Below are 16,183 nucleotides of genomic sequence, written 5' to 3' on the forward strand. Positions count from 1 at the left end.
GACAGGCACCATTAGAATCCCCATTTCACAGTAGAGAAAAACTGGAGTCTGGGAGTAAAAGGGTTTCATTGCCAGCAAGAAAACACGTAAGATTTATTTTTTCGTTTTGTATTGTCCATATTCATATTACTTTATTGCAGTTTAGTCCCAGTGGAACATACAGGTCTTGGGCCCTAGAATAAAATCAGGGTGGGGACTTTTTTGGCTTCCCCTTTTGGGCAACTTGTTTGGACCCCTCCCGCCTGTCTCTTACAGGGCGGAGTTTCCTTCCCTATCCCGCCTTAGAAACTACATTTCCCAGCAGGCTCAACACCGGCACTGACGCACTTCCTCCCGGCGTCCCCCGCGGCGGGAAGGAGCTAAGTGGGCTCGAGGCCGACGCGACCAGCGTTCGTCGCCGCTGCCGCCGCCGCTGCCCGTGCGCTGAGAGGAGTCGTCGCGGCCATCCCTGCCGCCCTCGCCGGCCATCATGTCCGCCCAGGCGCAGATGCGGGCCCTGCTGGACCAGCTCATGGGCACGGCCCGGGACGGTGAGTCCGGGCGACAGGCCTGGCGAGGGGCTGGGCTGGAGTGAGGCGAGGCCGCCGGGCGGCCTGAGGCGGGGGCCGCGACCGTCTGCGCCTGCGCCGGGCACCCTTCCCTCCCCCGCGCGCCGACCGCCGGCGCCGGGCCTTTGTCTGAGCCGGTTCGCCTTGGAGGCGGCCGCGGCCGGGCCCTCCCTTGCTGGCGATGGGTCCCCTCCCCATTTGCGGTTGCGACTTTCTCCCTGGCCGGCGCCGCGCGACTCCTTCCCGCTCCCGCGGCCCCGCGCCGCGAACCGGGGAGTCGGCGGAGGGCTGGCGCCAGCGTGGGCTCCAGGTCGCTGACAGCCGGGTGGTGGAGCTCCTCCGAGGCTCCTCGGGGAAGAAGCTACATACACCCGAGGGAGCCGGATGGGCCTTGAAACCCCCGCCGTTCCTCTTCTGTACCGAGGGGAGCTGTGAATTGAGCTTTTCTAACGTGGGTTCCTGCCGAGTGCTTTTCCAGCCCCCTTTCCCCCTAGTCACACAGGAGAGCCTCTGTTTGGCCAGCGCTTGGCAGTCGTTAGGTAGGTCTTGCACTGATTGTCGTAGGGAGGAGTGAAAGATCATGATGGTTGTGTTCAGGAGAAAGCGGTTGCACCTCGCAAAGGTGTATACCTGCTGTGGTTTGTGTTTTCTTTTCTACTGAAGTAATGAAGTTGTAAGTTCACATGGACACATTCGCAGGGCTGTGCAGATTCTTTGCACTTTATCTCATAGGTGAATAAGTGCTCTTTTAGCTTTCTTTGTATATTGAGTTGCTTTTGAATTGCTTCCCATATTTTTATTTCATACAAACTGAACAATTGTGGCCCCTCTATTTTATTTATAAAGGTTCAGTGTATCTTTGCCTGCCTACATCAATCTGCAAGGGAGTTGCAGAAAAGCCTCATGTTCATCGAGCCGTGAGTCACAACCAATTTCTAAGCTGTTATAACAAAAAAGTGTTTGCTTTTTTTCACAAATAACTTTAAAAGTGTAGTTTAGAAAGAAAACATTTTCAATAAAAAGACACAACATTAATCCTGGATGCTTGCAAATCCTAAAATATATTCCTCCTTTAGTATTACACAGCTCTGTGGATACACAGATTAGCTTTAAAATTTGTCACATTCCACTTTGCCTTTACTTTTATGTATCATTCCCCTGACTTCCTTACTGCAGGTTGGGCAAGAAAACTTTTCCTTTAAAACTTTTCAACAGCGGGCATAAAATTCTGCAGCTGAGGTCTTGAAGAATGCAGATGGGTACAGTATGTGTTGGAACTCACAGTGTGTATTGACTAACCTAGTTCCTTTTTTTTTTTTTTTTTTCCGGTATTGTCTTGTTAAAAGTGACTCCCAGGTGCCAACTCTCTTTTTTAAGGGTGGGGGTGACGGGGGAGAGGAAGACTAGGTCTAGGTTATTTATCAGTCAGTGGTAGAGTTTGAAAGCTTTCTCCTTCATGTGACTTTGGGCAAAATACTGCCTATGCATTTGTCCATAGCAAAACGATAAGACTAATATGTAGCTTCTGTTGGTGGAGAAACTACCAGCTATAAGTCATATGTGGTGATTCATGGCCCTCTGAGTAGCATGGGTTTTGGTATCATTCCCCACATGTATGTGCGGGGTTAATGGCCTTTTGGTGCTCAGTCTCTTACTTCAGATTCCTTGACTTCTTTGGCACAATGATGGAGTCAGATCTCATTAAGTGTGATTCTTCATGATACATTCAGCATCAAAAAGCATCTGTATTCCGCTCCAGTTGTAAATTATCTCTAGATCAGCTTTTCATTGTATTTCGTAGTCTGCCAATCATCCAGGTGAATTGTTGTACCAGATATGCTTTTGTGTTTAACGTGATAATATTGTCTTATTTAAAACCACAAATGAATTTCAGGAGACGAAACCAGACAGAGGGTCAAGTTTACAGATGACCGTGTCTGCAAGAGTCACCTTCTGGACTGCTGCCCCCATGATATCCTGGCTGGGACGGTAGGTGTATTTGGGTTTGGGAGAATATCATCAAACACTCAGATGAGGGCTGTGCAGGCAGTGAAGGGCTTACAGCTTGAATTCTCTTTTCCTTTACCAGGCAGAAATCATCTATTGTCCTTCAAATGATAGACTCGTGGCATTAGTTTGGTGGCATTTGGTGTTACGAGACATGTGTTATTGCTATAAAGTTCATTTTGTAAGTTAGCAGATTTTCATTGAATCATTTATATGGAGATATTCATAACTAAGTACTCTGACTAGTGTCATTTGGCCAAACCTGAAAGTATGCTTCAGGTCAGCCTATACTTTGAAAATTCTGGGTTGGTTTGTTTTCACATCAGATATCTGGTAAATTTTTGGTACAACAAGGTACATTTCTTCCCCAAGTTTTTAGGTGTGTGTTTTTTTGTTTTTTTGTGTTTTTTTTGAGAGATAGCAAGTGGGGGAGGGGCAGAGAGAGAGAGGGAGAGAGACAGAATCCCAAGCAGGCTCTGTGATGTCAACAAAGAGCCTGACATGGGTCTTGAGCTCACAAACCACTGAGATCATGACCTGAGCTGAAATCAAGAGCAGGATACTTAACCCCCTGAGCCACCCAGGTACCCCCCCAAATTTTTAGGTTTTTAAAAAATCAGTTGGGTTTAACACTGAGGTTTTAGCGTTTTGTTTGAATATGAGTTTTAGGCTTGTGTTATGCCACCCTCTCAAGAAATCAGCACATGCTCCAGTGAATATAAACCCTAAAGTTTTACGTTCACTTGAGACAACCCAAACAAATAAATGCTAGTGTTATGGAATGTATGTTTCTTCAGAGTCAGATAGGATCGAAAAAGACTAAAGAGTGGAGAATTACCTGCCGTGATTCAGCTACTTACAGAAAAGGAGTCCGATAAAGATGACCACCATTTTTATTTTTTATTTATTTTATTTTATTATTATTTTTTTTTTTTTCAAATTTTTTTTAATGTTTGTTTATTTTTGAGAGAGACAGAGACAGAGTGTGAGCATGGGAGGGGCGGGGAGAGAGGGAGACACAGAATCGGAAGCAGGAGCGGAGCCTGACGCGGGGCTTGAACTCACAGACTGTGAGGTCATGACCTGAGTCGAAGTCGGACGCTTAACCGACTGAGCCACCCAGGCGCCCCGACGACCACCATTTAAAAAATTTTTTTTTTTTTCCAACATTTATTTATTTTTGGGACAGAGAGAGACAGAGCATGAACGGGGGAGGGGCAGAGAGAGAGGGAGACACAGAATCGGAAGCAGGAGCGGAGCCTGACGCGGGGCTCGAACTCACGGACTGCGAGATCGTGACCTGGCTGAAGTCGGACGCCCAACCGACTGCGCCACCCAGGCGCCCCCCGACGACCACCATTTTAGATTGCATAGCTACTTTGTGGAATATAAAAACTCTACTCATTTTATTTTTTTTGAAAAAAAATTTTTTTTTAACGTTTTATTTATTTTTGAGACAGAGAGAGACAGCATGAACAAGGGAGGGTCAGCGAGAGGGAGACACAGAATCTGAAACAGGCTCCAGGCTCTGAGCTGTCAGCACAGAGCCCGACGCGGGGCTCGAACCCACGGACCGCGAGATCATGACCTGAGCCGAAGTCGGCCGCCCAACCGACTGAGCCACCCAGGCGCCCCTGTACTCATTTTATTTTATATTATTTTTTCATTTTAAGGGTCAAATGTGCATCCACTAGGGAACATTTTCTTCATGATTACTTTTGTTATTACACTTGTGGGGGGAGCAGCCTGTGGAAAACCACTCATGTATTAAATTCTCAAGCTCACTCTTCAGAGAACAGAGAAGAAACGAATGTCGAACCCTGTGCTTTTGTTACCTGAGGTTTTGCCTGTAGTTTGACCTGGGTAGAGATACCTTTTGCTGCTAATCGTTTTGGGTACCGTCAGTGTAGATTAACGGTTTCCAGTAGTTGAAAGTAGTTCAGCTGAAGGAAAATCCCGTTGGGGGGGGTGCATCACAACTTGGAGTTGTTGACTGATCTTAGTGGGAGAAGCCAGAAGGAGCAGAGGGGGATGGACGCACATGAGTAATGCATTTCGGTACTTCGAGCAGGGAGGTCAGATCCCTGGGTAGCATTGTTCCTGAATGCCAGTGAGAAAGATAGTGAGAATGAGCGCGTTTCTTACAAGCGTTTATTGTGGTAGGTACAGGTTAACTCACCAGGTATTTATTGGACACCAGCTGTGTGCCAGGCACTGGGGAAATGGTACCAGTAAGACAGAGTCTTTATTCCAGTGGAGGAAGAGGACAGACATTAAGTGGATAATGGATGGTTTTAGGTAGAGTGATAAGAAAGGCTTCTCAGGACGTTGAATGGTGAGAAGGAACACCTGCACAGTTGGGGTTATAATGCTCTGGGTGGAAGTTGGAACTGAAGGACAGTGGGAATGCTGCTGGCGTGTCTGAGGTGGGAGTGAGGGGGAGAGGCAGGCAGAGACTGCCGAATCGGATGAGTTATGAGAAGGCACGGGATGAGCAGGGTCACTCCTGGGGGGGGGGGGGTTGGCCCAGGGCGGCTCTGCTAGGGGAGTCTAAGAAGCAGCAGACTAAGGAGGAGGAGAAAACCCAGGAGAACCCATGGTACTGTGAAAATGCAAATAAACAAATGTCAGGGGCTGCTGAGGGACGACTAGGATGAGGGTTGGAAAATCGGATGAAAGCGGTTGTAAAGGTCGGGCCTCACTGGTGTGGACTGTATCGGAGGGGGAAGTGAGGGGTAGAGTTGAATGACGGATCTTCTGAGGAGTTTGTGTTTTGTGTCAAATTATAATGGAATGAATGTGATTCTTTAAAATATAGTGGCTAGAGGTGCCTGGGTGGCTCAGTCAGTTAAGCATCCGACTCTGGTTCAGGTCATGATCTCACAGTTCCCAAGCCTGCCTGGGATTCTGTCTCTTTGCCCCTTCTCCACTCATGTCCTCTCCCTCTCAAAAATAAAACATGTAAAAAAAAAAGTTAGAGTGGCTGAATGAAGGTGGGTATAACCTTTAGTCTTCCATGGGCTGCTCCAGGCCCAAGTTGTTGCTCAGAACCATCTCCTGTCATTAGTAGGCCTGAGGCAAGGTGGAATGGATGTTACAGTTTTGTTAAGGCTATGGGGCCCTTGGGTGGCTCAATCAGTTAAGTGTCTGACTCGATCTCAGCTCAGGTCATGATCTCACAGGTCATGAGTTCAAACCCCGCATCAGGCTCGGTGCTGACAGTACGGAGCCTGCTTGGGATTCTCTTTTTCCCTCTCTCCCTCTGTTCCAATCCCACTTGTGTGTGCGTGTGCTTGCTCGTGCTCTCTTTCTCAAAATAAATAAATTTTATTTTTGAAAAAAATTTTTAAGTTTATTTATTTTGAGAGAGGTTGAGACAGTGCAAATGGGGGAAGGGCAGAGAGGGAGAGGGAGAATCCCAAGCAGGCTCCATGCCACCAGCGCAGAGCCCAACACAGGGCTCGACCCCATGAAACCGTGAGATTATGACCCGAGTGAAAACCAAGAGTTGACGCTTAATTGACTGAGCCACCCAGGCACCTCAAAATAAATAAATAAACTTGAAAAAAACCGCTTAATGGGAAAATACAGTATTGGTTGTTAAGTTTGGGAGAGTAAGATAACTGGAGGAAGGTAGTGTAACTTGCCTCAGTGGAAGAACTTGTTTTCCACATGTTCTGGAAAGAGCCTTTAGTTCCCTGCCCTGTGTGTTTAGTTCCCTGCCCAGTGTGAGACCACTAGGAGGTAGCGAACACAGATATTTGTTCGGTAAAAAAGATCTGACAAGCTGGATTTAACAGCCATTTGAAATCTTCTGGAAGGGCCTAATGTGACATTGCAGCTCTGCTTGGTGTTCAGCTGCCAGGGAAATTAGCCAGTACTTTGTTCCCTCCTTGGCAAAGCTGAAAATATATAGACAGGGAGTAACCGTGGAACCCAGCCCTGTCCACTGCTTGCATTAGCAGTGGCTGCCTGAGAGTTCTCACCCAAACGAAGACAGCAGTGAATTTCTTCCTGTGTGGTTCACAAATGTCAAAATTTTCCTGACAATTAAAATTTTTGTTTTCTTAAATTATTTTTTATTTTTTGAGAGAGAGAGAAAGAAAGACAGAATCCCAAGTAGGCTCTGCACTGTTCATGCAGAGCCCATTGCGGGGTTCGAACTCATGAACCGTGAGATTGTGACCTGAGCGGAAGTCAGAGGCTTAACCAACTGAGCCACCCACGCACCCCGTGACAATTTAAATTTTTAGAATGGAGGTTGATTTGTACTTAAGATGCTTAGTACTTAATCCTATGACCCAGCAATTGCACTGGTAGGTATTTATCCAAAGGATACAAAAATGCTTATTCGAAGGGACACATGGACCCCAATGTTTATAGCAGCACTAATGACAATAGCCAAAATATGGAAAGAGCTGAAGTGTCCATCTACTGATGAATGGATAAGGAAGCTGTGGTATACATACAACGGAATGTCATCAGGTGATCAAAAAGAATGAGATCTTGCCATTTGCAACAATGTGGATGGAACCAGAGTGTATTATGCTAAGCAAAATAAGTCAAAGACAAATACTGTATGGTTTCATTCCTATGTGTAATTGAAGAAAGAAAACAGATGAACATAGGAGAGGGGAAGCAAAAATAAGATAAAAACAGAGAGGGGGCGCCTGGGTGGCTCAGTCGGTTGGGTGTTTGACTTCGGCTCTGGTCATGATCTCAAGAGCTCGTGGGTTCAAGCCCAGCATCAGGCTCTGTGCTGACAGCTTCGGATTCCGCTTTGGAGCCTGCTTCGGATTCTGTGTCTCCCTCTCTCTCTGTGCCCTTCCCTTGCTCACACTCTGTGTCTCTCTCTCTCTCTCTCAAAAATAAACAAGCATTAAAAAAATTTTTTTTAAAAGATTAAAACAGAGAGGGAGACAAACCATAAGAGACTCTTAAATACAGAGAACAAACTGGGTTACTGCCTGGGGTGTTGGTTGGGGGGATGGGCGAAATGACCAATGTGCATTAAGGAGGGCACTTGGGATGAGCACTGGGTGTTCTACATAAGTGATGAATGAGTAAATTCTATTCCTGAAATTGTATTACATTACATGTACTGAAGGCTTAGTACTTCAGGTTTTAGTGTTTCCTCTGATGGTAGGTTTTCTTTGAGATACAGAACTTGCATTAGCTTTTAAGTATTCCTGGTGTTTGCCAGTTATTTTGCAGCTATAGTGCTTACCTTTCTCTTGTGGAGACTATATTTTAAAAAATCGTATTGATACTTAAGAGTGAATGAAGCAAAAGTTGTCTGCAGTACAGGGACAGCGATTCTATTTGCAACTTTGGCTTCTAGAACTACTATTGCCCTGCCTCTAGATGCCCCTGTGAAGCAACATACGTGAGCTACATATGACTTCACGATAACAACAGTGAAGGAGAAAAAAGGTCATCAGCATTTAAATGCAGAAGATGATCAAAATGAAGATCAAATGAAGATAAGCTCTACACCAGGGAGCCCACTGTTGGTTCTCACTGGTGATTCTAAAGGACGTTTCGTTAGTGAGCATGGCGCGCACCTTCTGTGAGACTGTGGTTCAAGAGTTAGGTACCACGAGACTCCCTAATTTGCCTAAGATGTTAAGGACTTTATAATCCACGAAGGTTTTGAACTCATTTTGGACATAGTTGTAGTTTGAGCTTACAGGAGGTCCTGGACTCCCATCATTCTTTGTTTGCTAGTTATGTATACCTGTGCTTTTGTCCCAAGTGCTTGGATTTCAGAGATGTCTCCTCATTGTGGTATTGGCTTTTGTTAACTTGCCCTGTCTGACTTGATAGCATGATCCTCAGCATACAAACTTTCCTTGTGCTCTCGTGATGGCCAGAGGTGGAGGGTGCCATCACAGAGTCCCACACTCCGAATTTAGTTAAGGAATGTGCCCTGTTGTTTGTTTTACATAGGTGTACAACACATGATAGCATGTCACGTCAGGCTAATGTTACCGGTAACACAAGCCATTTGTTTTAGTAAAAGAGCCTTTTGTGGCGCAATCTATGTCCCCAGTTATGTCAAGGGTCATTTACTAGGTTAGGAGAATGTTTGGAGGATTCTTTTGGCTCTGAATTGGCCCATTCTGCTTTATGCCTTCTGGTATACAAAGAGCTACACAAAACTAAGCGTCAGGTTCTGTTAGAATTGCCAAAACCTGATTGCTATCTGCTCTTTCCTTTTCCTTATCTCTGCACCCAAAGCATTGATCGTCTTGAGTAGTGAGGATTATAGGAAGGAATGCCTAGAAATTTGTATTGATGGCATCTTGTTTTCTGGCCTTTTCCTTGCCACCTTCCCCTCCCCCATGCTGATACTCACTGAATAGACGTTTTTTCTATGACTGATGCAAAAATAAAACTAGCAAAAGCTAATTAATGTGGTTTTCATTGTTATTCTATTTCTGGCTTTGAAAGAGATACAAACCTTCACACTTAAATGCATACAAGTGTCACATAATCGTGGTGAAAGAAAAGTAAGGCTTCTTGGCTATGCATGGTTTCTTAATTTATTTATTCTAGTTTAGTATTCAAAGAGGTATTGTTTATTTTGGTGACAGTTGAAACACCAGGTCGTGTGCTTTCTACAATGAGTAGATGCTCATGTGTAAATTTTTGTTTCTTTCTTACAGCGCATGGATTTAGGAGAATGTACCAAAATCCACGACTTGGCCCTCCGAGCAGACTATGAGATTGCAAGTAAAGAAAGGGACCTGTTTTTTGAATTAGATGTAAGTTTTTTTTGGTGTTAATTCATCCCTACTGTGAAGAGCCAAATATCAACTAATGAGAATAATGTGAGATTTGTAAGTTATGAAGCAAAATAATTGAAGAGATACTTACTATGCCACCACTCTCCCTTAGAGTTAGAACATGGCCAGTATCATTTGGTATCCACCTGTATGTCTGCCACCCCGACACTGTTGTGCGTTTCATATCTATCCTTTCCTTTTCAAGGTGTTTTTGATTACGTATTATTATGATTCTTTGAACATTATACTTTTGCCTGTTTTTAAGCTTTAGAAAAATTGTTTCATAATATAGATCCTTGGTAATCTTATTTTTTCATTCAGTATGTCTCTTTTTACCCATTTTGTTGGATATGGTTTATTTTCATTGCTGCTTGACTATTCCCCAAACTCCATTCATTATTCACAGACAGGTTGATTCTAGGTTTTTTTTGCTGTTACAAACAGTATTATGAGTGTTCTTGAATATCTTTTTGGTGCACACGTATTAGGATTTATCTAGGGTCTATTCCGAGGAAAGAAATTGCTGGCTTGTAGGGGATGCGTGTGTTGATCCTTGCAGGATAGTTCTGTAATGTCCTTTTTCTGTATGTTGTTTCTGTTGTTACTCTGTTGTTGATGAAGCCATGATACCAGTTTATACCCCTTTAGTGTTAAATTTTTGCAATTTAATGGTAATAAAATGGAACTTCGCAACTTTTAAAAAAAATGTTGCCTCCCAAAGGAGCCCTTTTAGATCTTTAGTTCTAATTTGTCCCTTGCCCCTCCATGAAATTTTGTTACCATAGATACCCTGCATATTAGCTTATGTGCTGTGGTCATTTCCAGGCCACAAACCATTGTGATATCTAAGATTTTTTTTCATCCTTTAAGCGTTTTCACCCCTTTCTCCGTTGAGAATGCAGGATTTAGAGTCACTCTATTTAAGTTTTTTCTTTTCTCTCATCATCCATCGCTAGTATGACTAGAGGTCAGTGAAGGGGTTTGATGTAGGGGCCTCTGAGGGGCTCAGTCGGTTGAGCAGCCAACTCTTGGTTTCGGCTCGGGTCATGATCTCACAGTTTTGTGAGTTCTAGCCCTGCTTTGGGCTTTGCACTGGCGCCTCCCTTTATCTTTGCCCCTGTCCCACTCATACACTGTCTGTCTCTAAATAACTAAAGGGTGGCGTGGCGTTGATGCCATTCACAATGGTTTCTGAGTGAAGACTGGGAAGGGACAGAACTTGGTGTGAGGGAGTCAGGGAAAAACAAAACCCAAGGAAAGGCATTTCCTCCTCACCAAAGGCCATTTTGAAGGATGTATTATAACTTGAGTAAATTCTATTTAATCCAGTAGCTTTTATTTTATTTATTTTTTTTTTTTAATTTTTTTTTCAACGTTTTTTATTTATTTTTTTGGGACAGAGAGAGACAGAGCATGAACGGGGGAGGGGCAGAGAGAGAGGGAGACACAGAATCGGAAACAGGCTCCAGGCTCCGAGCCATCAGCCCAGAGCCTGACGCGGGGCTCGAAGTCACGGACCGCGAGATCGTGACCTGGCTGAAGTCAGACGCTTAACCGACTGCGCCACCCAGGCGCCCCAATCCAGTAGCTTTTAAAGTGATGAAAATTAACAATTCTTTTTCAGATTCATTCTTTAGCCACAGCGTGTTCTCAGTGTTGAATCTTGGAATTAACTAAAAATAAAAATGCCTTTAGCAACAGGTCACCTGACAGAAGAGGCTCAGAAAGGGAATTTTTCTGTATTGTGAGTTTCATTCTTCAGTAAACTGCAAATGCTTATGTGAAGAGGCCATTATCTTGGGATGTCAGGTTTCAGAAACTGGTATGTACACCAGTGTCTGTTTGAAATCTCAGTTTCAGCAATGTTTTCTGGATCATAAGTCTCAGCATTTCTGCTAAATCAGAATGTCCACGCGTTTTTTAAATGACCTGATGAATTTACAACTACGAAATAGATTAGTAGAAGAACTGGAAACAGACTGAAACACGTAGTCGTGTAGTGTATTTTGAAGGAGGTGTGTTCCGCCAGTATGGAGAAACTGGATTTGTTTTTAACGAACAGTAAACTATGTACCAACCGGTAGTAAAATACCCAGGTGGATCCCCCCAAAATGGATTTTGTTTTGTCATCTCGGTGCTATAAAGTCTAGAAGCTATAAGAGAAAGATGTGTGCGTTTGTGTAAAAACGTACAAATTTAGTGTATCCAAAATACCCATATGTGGGGTTCCTGGCCTGCTCACTTGGAAGAGCATGTGACTGCTGATCTGAGTCATGAGTTTCAGCCCCACGTTGGTTGTAGAGGTTACTAAAAAAAATTGCCTTACATACAATGAGAATAAGCTGGGACAGAATATTTGCAGTGTGGAGGACAACAAGCTAGTTCTATGTAAGATTCATCGTCATTGACTAGAATGGTATTAGTGGCTCAATAGAAAATGGGCAAAGAATGGAAAAGGACATTTCCTAGCGGGCATCTAATCCTGTGGTGGGTGCTCTCCCTCATTCAGAACTGAAGAGATGAAGAATTAAGTAATCCTGATACACCTCGTGGGTAATTCAACATCTGAAGATGTGAAAGCACATCCCAGGATGGCCAGTTCTAAGATCATAGCTCACTGGTAATACTTCCCATACGTACAAAGATAAATTTGTTCTGGAATATTCCTACAGCATTTATAACTGTAGAAAACGGGAACCAAGTAGACTTCCTCAATAAGGGACTGGCTAAATCATAGTTGCTCTTTAGGATGGAATGAAGTAGAGCTGTGAAAAGAGAATTGAGTTAGTTCACTGTATCACTGAAGTGAATTTATCTGCAAGGTAGATTAAGTGGATAAGCAAAGTGTGATATGATGCTTCCATAGTGTGGTGTTTGTTTTTTTTTAACGCTGTTGTAAATTGCATACAGTACTTAGTTATTTGTGAGCTCTGTGCCTAATGTGGGGTGTGAACTCATGGCCCTGAGATTAAGAGTTGCATGCTCTACTGACCGAGCCAGCCAGGCACCCCTCCATAGTGTGTATTTTTTTTTTTTTAACAGGGAAGGGTGGTGTACACTTGTTGACATGTTTAGATGTGCAGAGAGGTGTTTTAGAGATTATGAACACTCTTAACTTGGTTGGAGGGCTAGAGTGGGTCAAGAGACTTTTTTGTGCTATGAGAAAATTTATCACACATAGGAATTTTTCACTGAAAAAGGTAACTACCCCTCCCCCAACTCCTTAAAAATAATTTTTGATTTTACAGGTGGCTCAAATTAAAATGTTTGATAGCCAGGGGATGCCTGGGTGGCTCAGTCGGTTAAGCGTTTGACTCTTGATTTTGGCTCAGGTCACGATCTCATGGTTCGTGGGATCAAGCACTGCATTGGGCTTTGCGCTGACGGTGCGGAGCCTGCTTGGGATTCTCTCCCCCTCTCTCTACCCCTCCCCCATGCACACATGTGTGATTTCTCTCTCTCTCAAAATAAAAAACTTTAAAAAACTATGCTCTTGGGAACATATCTTAGGGATACGTGCAAATGTATATGTAAAAGATGCTCATTGCAACTTTTTTTTTTTTAAGGGAAAAAAAAGAGGCTGTAATGCAACTATTAATGGAGAACTAGTTATATAAATTGTCACAAAGTGCCTGGGTGGCTTAAGTCCATACAGTGTGCACCTCTTGGTCTCTGGGTTGTTAGTTCAAGACCCACGTTGGATGTGTGTGTGTGTGTATTTATTTAATCTACTTATGTATTTATTTTGAGAGAGAGAGAGAGAGAGAGAGAGAGAGGGAGAGAGAGAGAGAATCCCAAGGGGCTCTGCGCTCTCAGCACAGAGCCTGCCTGACGTGGGGCTCGAACCCACAAACTGCGCAATCATGACCTAAGCCGAATCCAAGAGTTGGACGCTTAACTGAGCCACCCAGGCGCCCCACAAAAATAAAATCTTCTTAAAAAAGAAAAAAATAAGTATATTGTTCTGTCACACAGTGGACTGTTGTTCTATGAAGCTAAGAAGATACCTCTAGGTGTTAGGGAGAAGAGGGAGATTTTACCTTAAAAGTTTCTGCATTGGTTTTAAGATAATGATGCCCATGCCCCACCTTTTGAGTTTTTAATTTATACATATCAACACTGTTTGGATGTACACGGATTACTCTAAGTAAAGTAGTTAAAAGTGGCCTAACTTTACGATACCAAGCTAAAATAACTTTTTTAAAAATGTTTTTTTCCTTTTGAGGAGCGGGAAGGGCAGAGAGAGGGAGACAGGATCCAAAGTGGGCTCTGCACTTCCAGCAGAGAGCCCGACGTAGGGCTTGAATTCATGAAACTGAAAACTGTGAGGCCATGATCTAAGCCAAAGTCTGATGCTTAACTGACTAAGCCACCCAGGTGCCTGTAAAATGACTTTTTTTTTTTTTTTTAACATTTATTCATTTTTGAGAGACAGAGCGTGAGCAAGAGAGGGGCAGAGAGACAGGGAGACACGGAATCCGAAGCAGGCTCTAGGCTCTGAGCTGTCAGCACACAGCCCAATGCAGGGCTCAAACCCACGAGCTGTGAGATCATGACCTGAGCCAAAGTTGGATGCTCAACTTATCCATAGAGGTGCCTCGCCCCTAAAATAACTTCTCATCTCCTTAGTTTTACAGTATAAACTTTTTAGGGAAGATAAAGGCTTTTCTCAGAATATAGATTTGTTAAGTTAATTTGATGAAAACCAATTTTTAAATCTCTTTGGCAGGTAATACATGTTTACTGTGGGAGATTCCAGAAGTCTAAAAGGCTCTGGTGAAAAGTCTCCCCTTTCTGTGACCAGCCATCCAGTAGCTCTCTCTGGAGGTCACTTTGATCTTTTAAAGATAGTTGATTCAAGATGAACAGATAGGTTTATCAGAAAGGCTAGTTGTGGTACTTCTTGTCAGAATTGCAATTTTGAGAAGCAGAACCCCTCAGAAGCTTTTTGGCCAAATATAGTCAGTATGCTAATTCTTGCTGTCCCTGTTCTGCTGCTGCCCTCTGAAGACCTGCTGGTGGTGCTGGCCTCCGAGCCTGCCGTTCGGCCCCTGCACTATCCGAGCCACGGGCCTGGGACCAACAGCTCCCAGGTGCCCATCTTGAGGTTGGTTTCTGGAAAGGCTGCAGTGTGGTGTGGTCATCACTGTTAGGAGATGAATACAGGTTTCATTGTCATAGGTTGTAAACCACCTCTAATCCATGATTTGTTCTGATTTTTCTTTTTTTTTTTTTTCTTTTCTTTTTGAGAGAGAATGTGTGTGTGCGAGAGTGGGAAACAGGACAGAGGGAGAGAGAATTTTAAGCACAGAGCCTGATGTGCAGGTCGATCTCACAATCCTGGGATCATGACCTGAGCCAAAATCAAGAGTCACATGCTCAACCAACTCAGCCACCCAGGCACCCTTTATTCTGCTTTTTCTTAGTAACTTATATTTTTGTGTACCTCATCCAGTGTTTTGATAAAATCTCCATGTTGGCAATAATTAGATAGGCCAGCCATTTACCAGAGTCTCTGGAAGTGTCTGAAGCCCACTGTTATTTGCCAGAATTAATGGTGCTGGCAGAGGGGTCAGACTCCCTGCAGTAGACCTGTTGGGGGACAACTGACCACAAACTCAGAACATGTGTTTTGTTTTAATGTTGAAAAGTTTATCAAATATATTAAAGATAACAGGTGTTTGAGTTCTGTTTTAAACGATTTTTGTTATGTAAGGAGTGTGTGTGTGTGTGTGTGTGTGTGTGTGTGTGTCTCCCTCTCTTTTTGCCCCTCCCCTGCTCACGCTGTCTCTCCCTCAAAAATAAATAAACCTTAAAAATAATTAAAGCGGTTAGAGATTTGAGTCACCTCTAAGCAATTTGTAGGAAGTTGTTCTACAAGAACATTGCGTGTGTACGAGAAGATGGAAGGTGTTCATTGCATCATTTTGAATTAGTGGAAAAATGGAGATACCCAAACATGGATGTTTTTGGAGGGGCTAAAGTAGTTGTGTCACAATAAAGTGAAATACTGCACAGTTGTAGATCATAGAAGATACATGATGTGAAGAAGAAAATGGAAACTTACCAAATTGTCCTGTTTGGTGGGAATGAAAATTGTGTTCTTGTATATGCATCTTAATGCAAGTTTTAAAAGTATATCCCAGTTTTTGGGGCGCCTGGGTGGCTCAGTTGGTTGAGCGTCTGACTTCGGCTCAGGTCATGATCTCACAGTCCGTGGGTTCGAGCCCGGTGTAGGGCCCTGTGCAGACAGCTCAGAGCCTGGAGCCTGCTTCTGATTCTGTGTCTCCTTCTCTCTCTGCCCCTCCCCCACTCATGCTCTGTCTCACTCTCAAAAATGGATAAAGTTTAAAAAAAATTTTTTTAAATAAAAGTATATACCAGTTTTTAAGAAAAAAAAATTTTTTTAATGTTTATTTTTGAGATAGAGACAGTGTGAGTGGGGGAGAGGCAGAGAGAGAGGGAGACACAGAATCCAAAGCAGGCTCCAGGCTCTGAGCTGTCAGTACAGCTCAAACTCACAGTGAGATCATGACCTGAGCCGAAATCGGATACTTAACCGACTGAGCCACCCAGACACCCCACCAGATTTTTTTTTAATGTTTATTTTGAAAGAGCAAGCATGTGCACGAGTGGAGGAGGGGCAGAGAGGGAGGGAGAATCCCAAGCAGGCTCTGCTCTGTCAGCACAGAGCCTGACACAGGGCTCGATCCCACGAACCGTGAGATCATGACCTGAACAGAAATCAAGAGTCTGGTGCTTAACCAACTGAACCACCCAGGCATCCCAGTATATACCAAATTCTTAAGTGATTATTTCTTGTGGGAGGAAAGAAGAAAA

General features: G+C 43.8%; 1 protein-coding gene across 6 annotated transcripts in view; it reads left to right on the top strand.

The window, feature by feature from the left end:
* Positions 1-304: 304 nt before the first annotated feature.
* LUC7L (LUC7 like) overlaps positions 305-16,183 on the top strand; it is a 36,711-nt gene continuing 20,832 nt past the window's right edge. For 2 of the 6 annotated variants that reach the window (XM_042972292.1, XM_042972289.1), the window contains exons 1-3: positions 305-530; positions 2,443-2,537; positions 9,224-9,322. In XM_042972292.1, coding sequence (XP_042828226.1) covers positions 470-530; positions 2,443-2,537; positions 9,224-9,322 — 255 coding nt within the window. In that variant the 5' untranslated portion in view covers positions 305-469. Of the gene's footprint in view, positions 531-1,072; positions 1,088-1,394; positions 1,466-2,442; positions 2,538-3,097; positions 3,140-9,223; positions 9,323-16,183 lie in introns of those variants that run through there. The other 4 variants (XM_042972293.1, XM_042972294.1, XM_042972288.1 and 1 more) reach the window with 4 other exon arrangements.

The sequence above is a fragment of the Panthera tigris genome, chromosome E3 (assembly GCF_018350195.1).
Source record: "Panthera tigris isolate Pti1 chromosome E3, P.tigris_Pti1_mat1.1, whole genome shotgun sequence".
NCBI lineage: Eukaryota > Metazoa > Chordata > Mammalia > Carnivora > Felidae > Panthera > Panthera tigris.